This window comes from Ptychodera flava, chromosome 15 (genome assembly GCF_041260155.1).
Source record: "Ptychodera flava strain L36383 chromosome 15, AS_Pfla_20210202, whole genome shotgun sequence".
NCBI lineage: Eukaryota > Metazoa > Hemichordata > Enteropneusta > Ptychoderidae > Ptychodera > Ptychodera flava.
This window is the reverse complement of record NC_091942.1, coordinates 14557070-14574556: the sequence shown is the minus strand read 5'-3', so window position 1 is coordinate 14574556 and position 17487 is coordinate 14557070. Positions and strand designations below refer to the sequence as shown.

Below are 17487 nucleotides of genomic sequence, written 5' to 3'. Positions count from 1 at the left end.
CCACTATTTCAATTGTCATATTTTGTTTGAAAATTTCATGCCTTAATCATTGTAATATATAAACTTTGAAATTAAACTATTGGCTGTGTTTCTCTGACAGTTTTGACTTTTTTGTTTTTGCTGACATTTTTGGCAATTATTTGGCATTTTTGGCTGTAGTCATATTATCATGTTCAATATCATGAAGGCAGTTTGGAATATCATCAGAGGTGTCCTATCAGTTCACAACCTATATCATTGAGATGAAAGTCTGTGACTGATTCTCTCTGTCAAATTTACTCCTTAGAATCTTAATGTCAGATTAAAAAAACTCTTATTTCATGTATCAAGCTGTTTGCTAAACCCGATCACCCCCATGTCCACGTACAAATGAAGTCCAATATTTGTTCTCTGTGGTAGTGATTTTCAAACTTTTTAAAATTTATTGACACAAACCAATGGCTTTAGAACCACTTTAAAATATAAAGCTTAAAATCTGAGGCACAAAGAACATATCGCCTGATATTGTCAGATGATGACTATCGGGAGATGACCTTAATAGATTGCGGTTATCAGACTTCGATAAAATGTATTGTATATCAATATTATAATCCCCTGATCAATTTTCAAGTACCTTTTGCCCATCATATACATATTAAAATTTTTTTTTTCAACTGAGCATTCTGTGTTATATACTGTTTATTGTAGCTTTTGCTTGAAAGAATGTTTGTACCAGGTTGTTGAAGAATTGTTTTGCTTGCTTTTGCATGTTTATAGAAAAAATTTTTGTCAAATGTATTGCTTATCTACATATACCGTGTCATGATATGTAGGGACATAAATCAAGTTTGCCTTTCTTTTTTTCCTTCTAGGGATTTGAGCAACAATTTAATAACTACTCTAGATGTAAATATTTTTCAAGATTTGACGTCCTTGGAGGAACTGTAAGTATGAAATACGACCTTCAAAAAAAAAAAACTGTTGATCCAAGGTCATCTAGTCTGGCTCCAACCACTTCTTGATTCTTGTACCAAGGGCAAGGATGTTCTCTTTGTTATGAGGACAAGTTGTCATATCAACCGGAGCATGAAAAATTCAAGTTGTGGCCACCGGATAGGGTGCAGTAGCTGCTATAGTTAGCCCTTTCCACCCTAATGGACCCGTCAACAGGATCAACAAATGCGAATTTGAATGCGAATTTTGACAGATGAAACTGCATGTGACTCTTAAAAATTGTCCAAAAAAATCTGTTTAAATCTGAATAGAATTACAGTGTAGATGATAGCAATTTCAGAACAGATGCCGATTTCGACAGCCATCCAAATAAACTGAACATGGAGGGATATCTTTTGTACCAAATACTACGTGTACAGTATCAGGTGTTTGACGAAATGTAGAGTCACTGTGACATTTTTAAATAAAACTTACTGAACTAATTTGCATTTCTGTGATGTCACACTCTTTACATCAACATGTAATCACTTACAAATGGTATCTTTAAAATCCTTATTTGGATGGATATAATACACTTTTCCCTAGCATCTGTTGCCAGGCAACCTGATTCCTTTGGGACCACCTTAATGTGTGGTCTTAACCGATATTGACTACAGAGCAGACGTCTTATATAGGTTGGCTGGGATAGCAGTCAAGAAGTGACTCTACAAAGCATGAACGTTAATGTTTGCCACCCTCTGATACAGCTTTGATAGGTAGTTGTTGTAAATATGTACCAGCAAGCAGGTCACTGCCTCCTTCCTGTTTGATCTATCGGCCACATGAGAATGAAAGAAGATATGTAACTGTAGAACAAACGAGGATGAAATGAGCCAGTGATAGGAAGCTATACATCTCTGATGTGAACGAGTTATTGCTGTCATCAAAATAACATTCACTCTTTGTTTTCTTCAGTCTAAGTGTGGAGTCAAGGGATACAAACCATGAGAGATGGTCTGCGTCATCCAACTGTTTAAGGGACAGGCCAAAATGTCAAGGGGGGGCAGCCCTCTCTCCCTCTTAGCCTTCCAGGTCTAAACTTCTGGGCAATCCTACTATCAATAATTAGGTTGCTGTTATATTGGAAGGGGTGAAAGGGTTCAAGTGCCCCTCATTTATCACTCTAAAATTTTTGATTGATATATTTTTCATCATTTTCAGTTCTTTGATACTGTTCTCTGATTTCTGCCTGATTCTATTGATGGCAGTCCCCCGCCATGCCAATTGGTCTGTCCCTTGAAGCAATATCCTCACATGACCTGCTTTAATTGTTCATCTGTCATCACTTGATACTTTGAAAACAAAAGTATCATTACCAAACACTGATTGAGATGGCTTTCTGGTTTGTTCAGTGAGTCAGTAGGGTTCATTGTGTCTTTGACCGCAAATTAGGCCTCGTGAAGAAATAGTAGAAGAATCACATGCATATGTAGGAATAGTGGAACAAAGGTGGTCCCATCAAAATATTATGGAAAATACCTTAAATATACAATAAATTCAGTTACAAATTTGTCGAGGTTAACTACAGTGTAGCATTCTTACCAGACTTAGAGAAACATGGAACAGGCAAGATCCTGCAAAGAAGCATTAAACATTTTACTTTTTCAACAGACTGTACAATAAACACCCGTTTACGTATTTATTCATGGATTAGAAATAAACTTTAAATCTTTGCTGAGAGAAGAAAAGATGTAAATGTCTGTTGCTATCCAATATTTGTTTATTTATTTGCTAATGAATATACGTTTGTTTATGTTTGTACAGATACCTCCAGGGTAATTTACTTAGTCACTTGGCAGATGGTTTATTCGCTGGTCCGACTTCCATCAATAAACTGTAAGTGATTTCGGTTTATGCTGTGACCTCTGACCCTTGATGTGACCTCTGACCCTTGTTAACAAGAAGTTCATGACATGGTTGTATCTGTCATATGTCTTCATTCTCTGCTTATTCTCACAGTCTCTTTTCAATGTTCAATGTTGCTGTTTACAAAAAAAATAAATGTTTGCGAGAGAGTTGATTGTTAGTCTATAAGAAAATATAACAATTGATTGTTAATCTGTACAAACATATCTGTTTCCGTGGAGCTGTACACACATCTTGATTTGGCATTGAAGTTCCTAGTGAAAAATTGTTTGAAATCTGAACAAAAGTGTGTGCTTTTAAGTTTAATCGAAATCTCCATATTGTTTCATTGAACTCTAAAGACAGTTATCTGCCCTTTCTTTACAAAAAGTGCTGTTAAGTCATTTGTTGACTAAATAATGATGCATTCCGGAGTGTTTGTCTGACAAATCATGTGAGACAAGATAATATTTCGATACCTTGAAAACATATTTGTCTGTGGCAGCAGTTTGTTTGTAACAATATTGTAACAGAATATGTAATCTAAAAACAGAAAAATCATCTCATTTATGATTAGCGAGTTTAGAGATTGTTCATTTTCTTTTTCAGAAATTTGAATGGCAATCAGATTTCATTTCTTGAGGATGATATATTTACAGGCCTGGATGATTTAGAATCATTGTGAGTAATCCTCTAATAAGATTTAGTGACATTAAGGGAGAATGCGCCTCGGGGACAGATATTTGGACACTCAAATTTTTTTCAATTCCTTTCTGAAGCCCATTGGGTAAGAAAAACTTTCATCGCTTTAGTTTTTTCAAAATCGAAAATTTTATTTTTGTCCATAGAGTTTACACAGTGATGGCGGCCATCTTGAATTGCAAATATCGGTAAAGCTTGGGTAATTTATTTCTGTAGTACCAAAATTTGCACGGTGACCCCAGGTTTTTATTCTTAATTTTGAACGTGAACGGTTGAAAGATTCTTTTAGGAAAATTTTAGCAAAAGTTTAAGTCTTTTACTTTCGAGGCGCATACTACTTTAAGTTGAAATTACATAGAGGTTCAAGAAGAGGTTACTGTTGAATTTTTTTTCACTATTTTTATTTTTAATATCAACTACAGTTTCTTGCCCTACCCCCAAAGTATATTGAGATACACAGTATTCAACTTGTCAACACAGCCTGTACATGTGCAAACTGCGTTACTTTTGTTGACAGTTGAACTGAAATGACTAGAATTCAACTGTGAAACAATAAAAGTACATCCTACACACATAGACAACATGTTGACATTAGCAAAATAGCAGGTGTTTCAATATGCTTTTAGGGGTAAGAACAAGAAACTGTTGTCAACAGTGAAAAACAATATTAAAAAATCATAAAAAGTTGCAGCTTCTGTCTCTTTAGTTTATCATTAATGAAAGTGTAAATGATTTGATGTGGTTGGATTTCTCAAAGAATCATGTCTTTGATAACTTATTGATAAATAATCGGTAAAATTTTCTTTGTTTGATTTATCAGATCTTGTCAAATGAAGTATGATAGCCTGTGGTTTTGTCACATCTACAAAAGATTTAATAGTTGACCCTGTTGCCTACTTGCTTGCTGCTGTTCAACTGTTCTATTACAGCTGCTGTCTTGGCAGGTTGTGACAAAACATTCACACTGTTTTGGTTCATGTTTACCTTTCAGAGACCTTAGTGGCAATCAATTCACCAGTCTTTCTGAAAATGTCTTTACCAGTCTGCTGCAACTCAGTACTATGTAAGTACTTCAAACCGATTCAAAATTGTTTGAGAGTTTGAAAGAGGTGACCACTTCCTAAAGGGTCCTACATAGACATAAGTGACTTTTTTGTTGTATCATAATGATCAATTCCAGCTGTGCATATCAGCCCTGTCAGTTCAAACAATTGCTGATCATGTCAAGCAATAAGTTGTGTTGTATACATTCCAAAATCTTTTTGAGAAAACAGAGGATCTTATCGCCCCAAACTGAGATTTTGTGAAAGAATGTAGACTGTGAATATGTAACATGATCAAGTCCTGCTGTGATGCAGAGAGGATAGAGACACATGTTGAGAGTTCATAATTTTTACCAAGTTCCATTCATCAAATTTACTTCGCAAACATACTTGTGACTTATAGAAAATTATACCACAAATAAATGAAACTTCCATGTGAAATTGTTCCCACAGAGCTTTAGGGAATAATCCGTATCTCTGTGACTGTAATTTGCGTGGCCTCAAACGCTGGATCAACGGCTTTTCCGGAACAGTAGATTCGGCAGATATCACCTGTAATGAGCCGTATTACTACAGCGGACAGCCAGTCACACAGATGCCCGATGAAGATCTCGGCTGCAGTAAGTTTCAGCTCTCTGTCCGAAGTGGTGGGTGGTCATGTATAGATTCTGTACTGTAGATTTAGAATTTTTTTTATTCCCCTACATTTTCACTATCATGAAAGATTTCATTGAATTGCCGACTCATTTTGCCTCGCAATGTTTCATGATTACCGCTGATTTCACTTACATCAAAAGAACCAACATGTATTCATGTATTTTGACACATTTCCTGGAATTCATTTACCTCATTATGTTTGTTGCTTACACAGAGTTTGTGCCATCATTTGAAATATGCTATCTCACATTATAAAACGTTTGAGATTCATTAAAGGGACAATAGCTGTAATATATGGTGATATTTTTTGGTATTTTTGTTCCAGAAAACAAGCAATTTTTCTGATTTTTCACGCAAAAGTGTGTTGAAATTCAAAGTATTAGTTTGGAAACATGTCGCATTGTGTAGAATATACAATGTTAAATGTCGACAAATATATTCTTGTCTGGACCAAAAATTCAGTTGTCAACAATAATTAGACATAGTCACATACATGCAGGGTGTGTTGAAAGTTTGACACCAGAGCTTTTGACATGAAGTTTTTTCAAACAGAACAAAAACACTTGAAAATACACTAGAAATTTCAGCTAATGGAGCTTTAACACTTGCTATTGAGTTGCATGTCATTAAGAGTACATATAGCATGTGGAAACGAGGTGTAATGATGCATCTACTTATTCGACAACCATGACACAATGCCAGTGTGAAGAAACTACATTGAGAGAAAAATAATATTAACGCTCACAGTCATTACTGCATGATTTTACGTGTGTTGGAAATGGGCATAAGGAGCTGCCATTTTGTATCTGCATTGCATGCTGGGAGCTTGGATAACTACATATTTGTTTAAATAATCATATCAAATTTGTCAATGATAATGATCTTTAGAGCTTTCTCAAGAGTCTGAACAAGAAACATTAAGTCTGGTGGCTCATGGATAAGGAATACATATTAAAGTTAACTGAATTTTGTGTATACCATTCCAGCAAAAAAATTACAACATAAAGCCGGCTTCATACTGCCCTATATTGAAATGTTTTAAAATAATTTAAGGCAATATGTGCCTCAATGGTGAAAGTTTGAAACTTTTGCTTGAATTTTCATCCAAGGATATTTAAAAGTAATCTGTTTCATATGAGGAAATTTGAATTTTTAACTTTCATAAAAATCAGGCGGTAAAAAATTTCAATAACTCAAGAGGCTTCAAAATGAATCTGCAAAGGAACAGGAGCCAAGAAAAGTTGTGAAAAATTTGAGTAGTGCGAAAAACTGTCCTTGAGGCGCATACTACCGTAATATTACATATTTACTAATGAAAAATCTTACTTTCAGAAGGCAATATTGTGAACACATTTGTCATATTAGTCCTTCGTATTCTGTTTATTTTTATTCTACAGTTTCTGGTCATGTTTCCTGTGAGAAGAGTGGAAATAGCAGCGTCATTGTGTTTTATGATTACAAAAATGAGTCTGTTAACTTTACACAAAATTTGTGCAATGAAAACTGCTTTTACCTGGGCTATCCATATGCGGCAGTGACAGAGAAGTTACAGTGTTTGTGCGGTCACATACAAGTGAACCATTCCTCCCCTACCTGTGGAAGCTCATGCTCTGATCCATCCCTAACCGTGGATTGTCAGCGATATGTACTGCGAGACACTTTCGCTTCAAACGCTGGTATCACCTTCACCAACATCCGAACCTCGTACAATTACGTTGACGATGTTTCATTGTCAGTGAACACTGCAGCGCCCGTCGACAAGTACGTATGGGACTTTGGCGATGAGACACCGCTACTCACTACGTTGATAAATTTGACGGAACACAAATACATACTACCTGGCGTTTATACAGTACTAGTGACAGTGTACCTGCATGACATTAGTGATAGCCTGAACCAGGAAATTTCAGTGGACAGCACTATAATTATAAGTACCACAGGAGGTGGGCTGATATGTCCGCAGGTTGCCGACACAAGATCAAAAGTTGATGTTGTTGTGCGTTTGTACCAGGGAACCAACGTCTTCATGAACTGGTTTTACCCAAGCCGTAGGTTGCATTTTTTTGTATTTTATCGGCCAAAAAAGATTAAGATAGTATTTGGCTCCCATATACCATATGAACACATGTCAATACTGTATATGGTAGATGCCTGTTGTGTAGTTTGGCGCCTGCATCAATTTACAAATGTGTTTGTCTTTTAGCTGTCTGTCTTTTGTTCCACTGAGCTGTCTTTTTTTTGCATGTGCTGCCCTCTATGTGTAATCTACTGCAATGTTCTCCTTCTCTGATGAGACGTAAAAAGTGTTAGGAAATTTCATTTACTTTTATATTTTTGCAATTTTTAAGCCACTTCAGCGCAGACTTTTATTATATATTGTATGTACCTGCTGTTTGTTATCCTAGTTTCAGCAGTTTTGGTTTAATCTGCACAAAAACACTTTTTTTTCTGCATAAAAAAAAACTGAGGCAAAGTTTAAAAGATCTGTAGGAAAGTGCTATCTGGATGTGTTGCACTAAGAGGAAATGTTGAAGGAACAGCAGTTATAATGGAAAATGCATCAAAGCTAATGGAGCTTAAGGGATATCAGTTTTTTGATGCACAACTTTATCAAAGGTGATGACCTGACAAAAGAAAGATCAAAATCACATGAATCTGCAGTGTAAAATCTAGCGACAAAATCTAGCGACAGAAATTCATCTTGGATGCCGATCCTGTATTAACACTTCTTTACCCTCATTTATCAGCATTTCCAGAAGATGTTGGTGATGTGGAGATGTTGAAGACGGGAGTTTGTCCCTTTGATCACCATCCGTATGAAAAGTTGCATGAGTCTGCCGGTGTTCCGACGACGCCAAACCAGACCGTAGTCGCCATCTCTCCTGGAATGTTCTTTGAATGTGCTGGCTCACTTGTTGGCTGGGATTTCATAAGCACAGACAATTCGAACAGCGAGGAATTGCGTCTGCAGGTGTACACCCCTGTTTGCCCAACGGGGCAGATTCTTATCTCACCAGGTAATCTTAGAATTTTACTGTCTGTGTGTGTTTTTGGTCTGCTGTAGGATGTATCTCATAGTTTGCACTGATTTAAAAGTTCATCTGGAGCTCAACAGAAACTAAGTCCCAATCCCAGCCATAGACATGGAATTGTAAATCATCAGATGAGAAGGTACTAAATGATACAATGTTTGGTTTCGTGCAACATATTACAAGGATATCCTGTTCCATGCAGTAAATTAGATTTATAAATCATTATTCATCATATATGCTTCATCACAAGTTCCAATGTATGACACTGAGGGCGTCCTAAAGTTATCTAACCAGCTGTGTCAGAATTCTCATTTCTAACACTGAGGGCGCTCTTTGAAGATATGATACGGTGTGAGCTACCTATGCTGGCAGTCTTATTTTGAGTATTTCTCAGCTGTGAAGACTGATAAGATTGAATGGTGAAGTTGGAAGTCTAGCCTGTTTGAATTCGTCGTTGTTGTGAAAGGTTAAATATTGTGGCTATGGAACAAGTAAATTAATTCTTAATATGAATGCGATAAAGGACTTGTATTTTGAAAAGAATTGTAAAACTTACTAAAGATTTTGTTGAACTTGTCGTAACATAACACCTGATTTCTTTGTATTTGTTTGTCTTTTGCAGGTTGTCTTGAGTTGTGTTCTCCTTTTGCTGTGTGTGTGGATCTTGAAAACAACCCCAATTGCTCAGCGTATGATGTTGAACTGTGCCAGACAGAAACATCTGGGTTTCAATATGGGGATCAGCCATCGTATGAGCTGAAAAGCCAAGTGGTGACACAAGTGAATGCAACTAAAAGGATGCATTTTCACATTTCTCTGAGTGTTCCAGTAGAAGTCAAGGAGAATGACGTGATCGGAATGCAGTATGTGAACAAGCCAGTGTATTGCCCTGACAAACCGCCGGACGAGGAGAACCGATATGGTATCTTGACCGGCACTGCTACGACCTGGCTGTCTGTTGGAGATGTTGCAACCAACTTGAACAATGGGGTTGACCACAGTGAGTGCTTCCTTCAGGCTATCTATTCAACGCCTTTGGAATACCATTCTGACTACGATGAGTTCAAGCCTTCCAGTCTATCTCCTGGTACAAAAATGTATGTAGCGCAGATTGGCAATGGACTCTTTTCCACAGACGTGTATTGCGAGATCGTATTCCAGGACAGGATCAAGGGTGTTTCCATCATTCATCCACCTTACCACCCGGAGGGACTGTCTCCCAACTCTGTGGGCACCCACTACATCACAGCCGACACGTCCGTTCTGCTTGTGCTGGCCATCACGGCCGGCACTGACGCCACGTCAGAGTGGACTTTCCATGGACCATCATCATCCGAGACAGTGTCTCCACTGGACTTGGCGGGTTCTTGTCCCGCACCTGTAAATAGCACTGTGCCAGAGTGCGATTCAGATAATATGCCGTCCACTACGTCCTATGCATATTACAATAAAACTTACAACGAAACCGGTGATTACGTTGTTCAGGTTCTTGTACATAATCGTGTGAATTCAAGGACGATATACCTGGACGTTGCGGTGCAGGATTACATAGAGGGCTTGACAGTCACCCATTTCTCGTCTCTCGCCTTAGTTGGGTACGAGCAAGTTTTCACAGCAAACACAACTAAAGGGACGTCGATTACATACAGCTGGAGTGCAGATACTTGGCTGACTGTGATAACCATGGACCAAAACCCAGAACTTCGTCACACTTTTTCGACACCGGGGGACTACACTTTGCTGGTAAATGCTTCTAATGGTTTGAACACTGAGGTGGCGTCGTTGGACGTCTCTATCCAGGGCATGGCACCGTTAGCGAACCTCACGTTTATATCAGCGGCTACTCTGGTAAGTAGCAGGACTGAAGTTCTATTTCAAATTCAGTTTCAAGGAGATCAGTACTACAATGTTACCGTCAGCTGGAATTTTGACGATGAGGCGTCAGTTTTCGAGGAAACAGTAACTCCGTCCATTGATCCGACCGTCGCCGCTGCACCTCATACGTTCAACTCCGCTGGCAATTTCACGGTCAATGTCACCGTCTACAATGTGTATGACAGTATATCCTCGCATGTCACTGTGGAAGTTTTCGATGCAATAACCGGGGTCGACATCAACGCTTCTGATGTGGTCGCTACGAATCAAGAGGTCAGCTTTGTTGGAGTCATATCGGGGGGGAACTCCTCAGTCCTTTACAATTGGACTGTTGCTGAGGCTGGTACTTCTACTTCGCACGTCATCGAACAAACCCAGCCAGCATTGCTGTACACATTTACACAGACAGGCACGTACCAAGTAACTCTTGAGGTCACAACTCCTGTCAGTAGTATGCAGGCGTCCAAGACAGTTAGAGCTGAGGAGATTATTACAGGTCTGAGTGTGACTTTCAGCCCTGGTCCCTACCAAGCAGGAGCTGTAGTCACAGTAACAGCGGCTGTTGAGACAGGTTCAGACATTGATTACTCTTTCTACACAGGAACAGGCGATATGTTCATGATGCCTCATAGAGAATTTTTCTATGTGTATGACCAGCTGGGCAATTTTACATTTCTTGTTCGAGCCGATAACACAATCAGCCATGCAGAACTGGAATTCGAAGTGTCCGTCATCGAGACGTTTTCACTGAATGGAATCGCTGTCCCAGAATGCAGTGCAACAGGTGTAGCAGTGAACATGTCAGCCATTGTCAGCAGCAAGAACTTCAGCATGCTCACGTACACCTGGGACTTTGGGGATAACATGACCTTGAACGGAGCCTATCAGGATGTATCCCATGTGTACACATCTGATGGGCCTTATAAAGTCACTGTTGCAGTCCAGGATGGTGAATCCCATACCCAGCGACTCTCTACTGATGTCTGTGTTGAAGGCATCCTGACTGAAGTTGATGTGTCGTTGCTCCATGATAGTGTGGTGGCCACGATACGCCCCACAAAACTCGCCATCGAAGTGAATAACAGAATCATACATGAGGTGATGTGGATTATAAATGATGAAATCCTGGGATTGCCCTCGTCCAGTGACCTCGTCCATTCCTTCGATGAAGTTGGACAGCACACAGTCACTGCGCACGTGTTCAACAAGGTCAGCAGTGTGAATGTCACTTCAGTGATCATCACCCAGCAAATTGTTGACGGGCTTGCACTGAGAGTGCAAGGGCTTGATCCAGTCAGCTTTGATGATAGCATAGATGAACTCTACGTCCTGTCTGGCAGAGAGTACACCTTCAATGCCAGTGTGCTGACAGGAACCAGCGTCACATACAACTGGAGCTTCGGTATCTCCAACGCCACCGGAGAGTCGGTGCTGTATACCTACCCTGCCATTGGAAAGTATGAGATCCAGCTGGTAGCTAGCAACCAGGTCAGCTCACAAACCAGAAGGTTTTCTGTCCTCGTGCTGGAGCCTGTCTCAGGTCTCAGCATCAGCAAGGAAGGGCAGGACGTGGCCGTGGCAGGCAGCCTGGTGACTTTCACTGCTACAGTCATGCAAGGGAACAGTGTAACATATGCCTGGCAAATCTGTCCTGCATGCGGCAGCGTCATCACCACAGGTGCCCTGGATGAATTTACACACAACTTCACTGAATCTGGTCTCTACACAGTGCACGTGACGGCAAGCAATCAGTTAAGCCACGACACAGATTCAATGAACTTGACTGTCCTGGGCGAAATCGTTGGTCTGACAATCTACAGCGATCTGAAGGAGGGTGTCTATGCGGTCAAAGGCAGCAGCTTCCCGTACAATTTCACCGCAAATGTCACCAGCGGTGTCGTCAGCAACAATACCTGGTCAGTGGAGAAACATGGTCAGCAGTTGTACAGTACAAATGACAGGGGTCTCTCCTACGTCTTTGATGAGATCGGCCCCCACAAAGTGGAAGTGACTGTGGCAAACGTCATCAGTGAAGAGACAGAATGGATTGTGGCAGAGGCCATCGAAGAAATCTCCGGACATTCAATGAGCAGTAATAAGACTGGCATTATCGCTGTGGGTGAACCAGTTCTGTTCATGGTCACTTATGATTATGGTTCAAATGTGACTTTCCACTGGATTGTGGAGTATGGTCAGGAAGTGATCACGGAAGAACCCTACCTTGTTTACGCTTTCCAGACCCCAGGAAATCATTTCTTTCAGGTCAGTTTGGTCAATCCTGTATCGGCGGAAAATGTGTATACGCTGGCTGAGGTTATGGAGAGAGTAACTGGTGCTGCGATAGTGCTGAGCACAGATACTGGTTATTATGTGCCTGTAGATGTTGATGTCAATTATACCGCTGTCATCGCTACTGGATCTGATGAAAGCTATTTGTGGACCTTTCCCAGTACTACTTACAACACTCAGCGCGTCAGGCACCGCTTTAGTTCCCTTGGAGTCAAAGAAGTATCCGTCGTAGTTTCCAACAGCCTAGGTGATGATGAAGCAGTCGTTAATATCACTGTCCAGCAGCCTATAGTTGGCCTGACTCTTGAAACCACAGAAGACATCATTGCAACTGAAACCGAGGTGGTGTTTGTGGCCAAATACACGGAAGGCTCCGACATCACATTCATTTGGAGTGTCTCTGGGGACCCAGCTTTCCCAATAACCACCACAAACGACACACTAACATACACTTTTGCATCGGTCGGGTTCTACACGGTGAATGTTACGGCGGAGAACGGGCTTGGGAGCGAAATGGACTCGTTGGGCGTGACTGTACAGGAACAAATATCTGGACTGTACATTGAGGACTGCTGTGATATGGCATATGCAGTGCGGGAAGAAATAACATTCACTGCTGGTGTTGCCACAGGCACCAATGTGCAATACAGATGGGTCATCGACGGTGACAAAATTGCGGGTCAACAGGTTCACTACCAGTTCAGCACCATCGGGTCATACACTATTTCACTCTTGGCATCCAACCAGTTTAGTTTTGACAACATCACAGAAGTTGTGACAGTTCAAGAACGGATTGAAAATTTGCAAATTGAGACAAGCAGCGTTGAAACGATGTACACAGACCATAACGTGACATTCACACTGCTTATTGATAGCGGCAGTGACGTTCTGTACACTATTGACTATGACGATAAGAATTCGGAACCAGAACAGAGCACGCATAATGTCTTTACTCATGCATACCGACTGCCAAGAGATTACCACGTCAAAGCATATGCAAACAACAGCTTAGGGATGACAGCTGCCTCAACAAACATCACCATTAAACTGCTGCTCTGTCAGGCACCTACGCTTACTCTGATTGGCTCATACACTCGTCAAACGCAGCGGTCAGATGACATCTACGTCGAATACGATATCAACCTGTACAGATGTGTCAAGTACAACACTGTGTACCTGTGGAAAGTCTTCAAGACCGCAGACTGTAACGAACGGCATAAGCTGACTCCGATCGATCTTCCACGGAGCGTGAACACCGCCGTGCCGCTGCTGCATCTACGAGGACACACTCTGGAGTATGGCGAGTACTGCCTGGAGTTCAGCGCCCAGTTTGAGGAAACGCCTCTGATCAGCGTGGACAGCCTACGTCTCACAGTCCTGGCCAGTCCATTGGTGGCTGTCATCTCTGGCGGCAGGATCCGTACCACTTCCGTCCAGGACACGCTCGTTCTTGACGCTAGTGAGTCGTATGATCCCGATCTGCCAAATGATGAACAGACAACATTGGAAGTTGAGTGGACCTGCACAAAGAGTATAGACCAGGTAGGTTATCAGACGATAATCAATCTTTCTCTCAACTGTAAGTTTCCGCAAGTCATTTGCATATGCAATTTATGAACCCCTAAAAGAAATGCACTTTCTTTTTTGTAAAGAAACATAAATGTAATGTAAAATGTGAAAGTCAGAGCTTATCAATGGGTGATAAATGATAGCGTGCAATTTGGTGTTTATGTTGAATGTAATGGTAATGAGGAATGTGGAATGGCAGTAGATTAAGTTTTAAAACATTAGTCAGTGAGGCAAAATTTTGTAGCAAGTGATGAAAGCAAACAGAGTGATAGGACAGGGATATGCAGAAAGGGCAGGGAAATAATACAATTCTTACGGCGCAAGCAGTCGCTTTAAAATGCAAAATTTCATTTATGAAGGCAGAATATTAAAATGAGTGATGTGATAAAATGTGAAATGAAAAAAAAAATATTGATAAAATTGATGAAACAATGAAAAGTGCTGACTGTACAGTGAATGCCAAATTTGCTATCATGTACAGTGAAACATCACCTGCAATTTGTAGAAAGTCTTTGAATTCAACTGTTAAGGTGGCTGGTCATACAAAATTATTTCAGCTCCCATGATTTCACTCATTATTCTATTCATACCCAAATCATCTTGTCATGATGGTGTGACTGTAAAACTATCATTGTGTACACTTTTATTGTGTGACCTGCCTGTGATTTGCCATGATGTATCAAAATACGCCGTGGTTCTTTTCCACGTGGTGTATTCATATTTTAAGATTTCATCGCAGGTCATAGAGCTGGTTACATTTGGTAATGTCATTTCACTGGTGTCATTTCCATGTCAGTTTTGTGAATTTTTCATCACATATGTCTGCATTGAAAGCAGGTGACGTTAGTGGGTAGTGCTAGGCAGTATACTCACTTGGAAAATATAATCAAAGACAGCAAAGTGTTTGTTGTTTCAACTTTAACATACACCCATGAAGATGTAAAATAAGTGTAAATTTTGAAAAATGTGCAAATTTTCATTTTATTGCCAACTACTTGGCACATTTTCATAAAATTTTTGAAATTATGAAGAAATTTTACAGTTGACTGGTCTATCCTGCACCTTCTGTCAAAAGATAATGCAAAGATAGGCTGTATGTTGAGATAGGCCGTGTTCTTCTTTTGTGTGTGAACATCATTTCAAGTGTTTCCCAAGTTCATGAGGTACATTGGACGTGTATGCACATTAACCATCTTTGCTGCTTTAAGGTTAACCTCTACTAACACTTTCATCAATAACAGCGTGTTGCCTAGTATCACATGCACATAATGGAACGGTAGCTTGCACTAAGGTGAGGTTCTTTTCACAGCCAGGGATCATGGGAACAGGGAATGGTCAGGTAATCAGGTTGAATGATGACGCAGTTGGACAGTAATCTTTCGATGGGCCATGATTAATAGAGATAATCTTCTGTGCAGTTTTAATCATGTATTACACACATGACAACTATTACATGTGATAAACCAAAAATAACACTTTTATGGCGTTCAAACAAAGCAGTGTGAGAGACATAAGTCAACTTGGGCTGAAAAAGGTGTCAGCTAAGATATCCTTGAACAATTATAGCAACAGAATAGTAAAAAAATTAAACTGAATAAAGGAGCAATAAGATGCACTTAAGTTGCTGCAAATTTTGAAAAAATGTTTAAAAATTGATCTCTCAATCTACATAATGCTTCTGAATATGTTGAACTTGCTGAAAAGCAAACTTTTCATATCTCAGAAAATATTATTTTCAAAGAGAAAATATTCTCATGTATGCTTTCATATCAAAAAAGCAGTACTATAACATGCAGTTCTTTTACAAATCCTTCCAGATCAGCACCACCTCAGGTAATGCAGACGGCTGTTTTCCTGACGTACGGACAGAGGTAATCTTACAGATAGAAGCTGATACCCTGGTGCCAGGATACGAATATGTCTTTGAGTTGGTGGTGAGCAAGCAGAACCGGATGTCTGGAACCAGCAAACAAAGGGTGAGTGGAGATTCCTCTTTTCTTGTGGAAACCTGTCATCCTTAGGATTGAACTTCTGAAGCATATTGTTCAAAAAAGTGCTGAAGAGTACTTCCGTAGGACATGCTGCGTTATGAGTTTGGTTATTCATCATCAGTTGGTCACAGGTGGTTTATTAGTCCAGTAAATTAAGATTGCTGTTCATTTATAAGTAAATGTTACGATTAATTTTGTTAATTATAAGCATTCCCTGAGCGTTATTTGTAAGAAAGTGGAAAACAAATGTCACAGATTACTTTAATGTAAATGAGACACAGAAATTACTTTCATTTTTGCTAATTTGCATATAAGCTTGTAAAAATACGGGTTTTATTTTTTCACTTGCAAGATGGAAGATGGCAAAAACATGTAATAAAAGTGGAGTTAATTGACTGACAGATTATTTTTTCCTTCCTATATTTGAAAGTTGACCCTGTGCAGGTCAAGTTCTTCAAAATCTGCACAAACCATGGTGCCCAAACAGTCACCGTGACACATAAAGCTGGAGCACAAAGTATCAATCTTGTTTCATTTCATAACCAGATATGAACTGTAAATGCTCACGTGTTTCATTATATATTGAAGTTGTGTGAAATTTGAACCTTTGCCACATGTTTGCAACTTCATTGAAAGTATTATGATCAACATAATGAACAATATTCACCACAGATTAACTTTATATAAGTCATTAAGTATTCAAATATGCAATTAGCTGAAATAGAAATAGTTAATTTCTTTGACTGCTATCATTGTATCACCACTTTATATAGCAAGTGTAATTGCCTTTAGTCAAGTCCTTCAACTATATACTAAACTATATATTCCAAACTTTGAAAGCTCATTAGATATGCAAACTATAAATTAGCTGACACGAAAACTTAAGTGCGAAATGACTTTCAATATTGGTGTAACCTGGTATAATTATCAATGTGCATAGCATGTTATGCCAACTTTGATCAAATAAATCCAAGTATATATCCCTAATTAGGAAAGTTCATTAAATACACAAATTAGGAGTTGACTGAAATGTTCTCATTAAATATGCAAATTATGAATAGGCTGAAGTAAAAATGTTAAATGACTTTCAATAATGTCATATCATAGTATCTTTAGTGTACAAAGTAGTTCATCAACTTTGGTCGAGTCAAAACAGATAAATATCCTTAATTAGGAAAAATCATTAAATTTGCAAATACGGAATCGGCTAAAGTGCTGTATCATAGTATCTTTAATGTACATAGCAAGTTTTGTCAAATTTGGTCTGGTCAATACAGATAAATATCCCTAATTAGGAAAGTTCATTATATATGCAAATTAGGAATTGGCTGAAGTAAAAAAGTTTCATGACTTTTAATAATGTTGTTTTATAGTATCTTCAATATATGTTGCAAGATTCATCAACTTCGGTCGAATCAATTCAGATATATATCCCTAATTAGTGAAGTTCATTAAATATGGAAATAAGGAATTGGCTGAAGTAAAACTGCTTAATGACTTTCAACAATGTTA

At 39.2% G+C, this 17487-nt stretch overlaps 1 protein-coding gene across 3 annotated transcripts in view; it reads left to right on the top strand.

The window, feature by feature from the left end:
• Positions 1–17487, top strand: part of LOC139151268 (polycystin-1-like) — a 113502-nt gene that overhangs the window by 58897 nt on the left and 37118 nt on the right. For 2 of the 3 annotated variants that reach the window (XM_070723935.1, XM_070723934.1), the window contains exons 5-13: positions 852–923; positions 2737–2808; positions 3427–3498; positions 4511–4582; positions 5016–5209; positions 6617–7267; positions 7967–8236; positions 8874–13957; positions 15802–15960. In XM_070723935.1, the coding sequence (XP_070580036.1) occupies positions 852–923; positions 2737–2808; positions 3427–3498; positions 4511–4582; positions 5016–5209; positions 6617–7267; positions 7967–8236; positions 8874–13957; positions 15802–15960 (6646 nt within the window). The remainder of the gene's footprint in view (positions 1–851; positions 924–2736; positions 2809–3426; positions 3499–4510; positions 4583–5015; positions 5210–6616; positions 7268–7966; positions 8237–8873; positions 13958–15801; positions 15961–17487) is intronic. The other variant, XM_070723936.1, reaches the window with a different exon arrangement.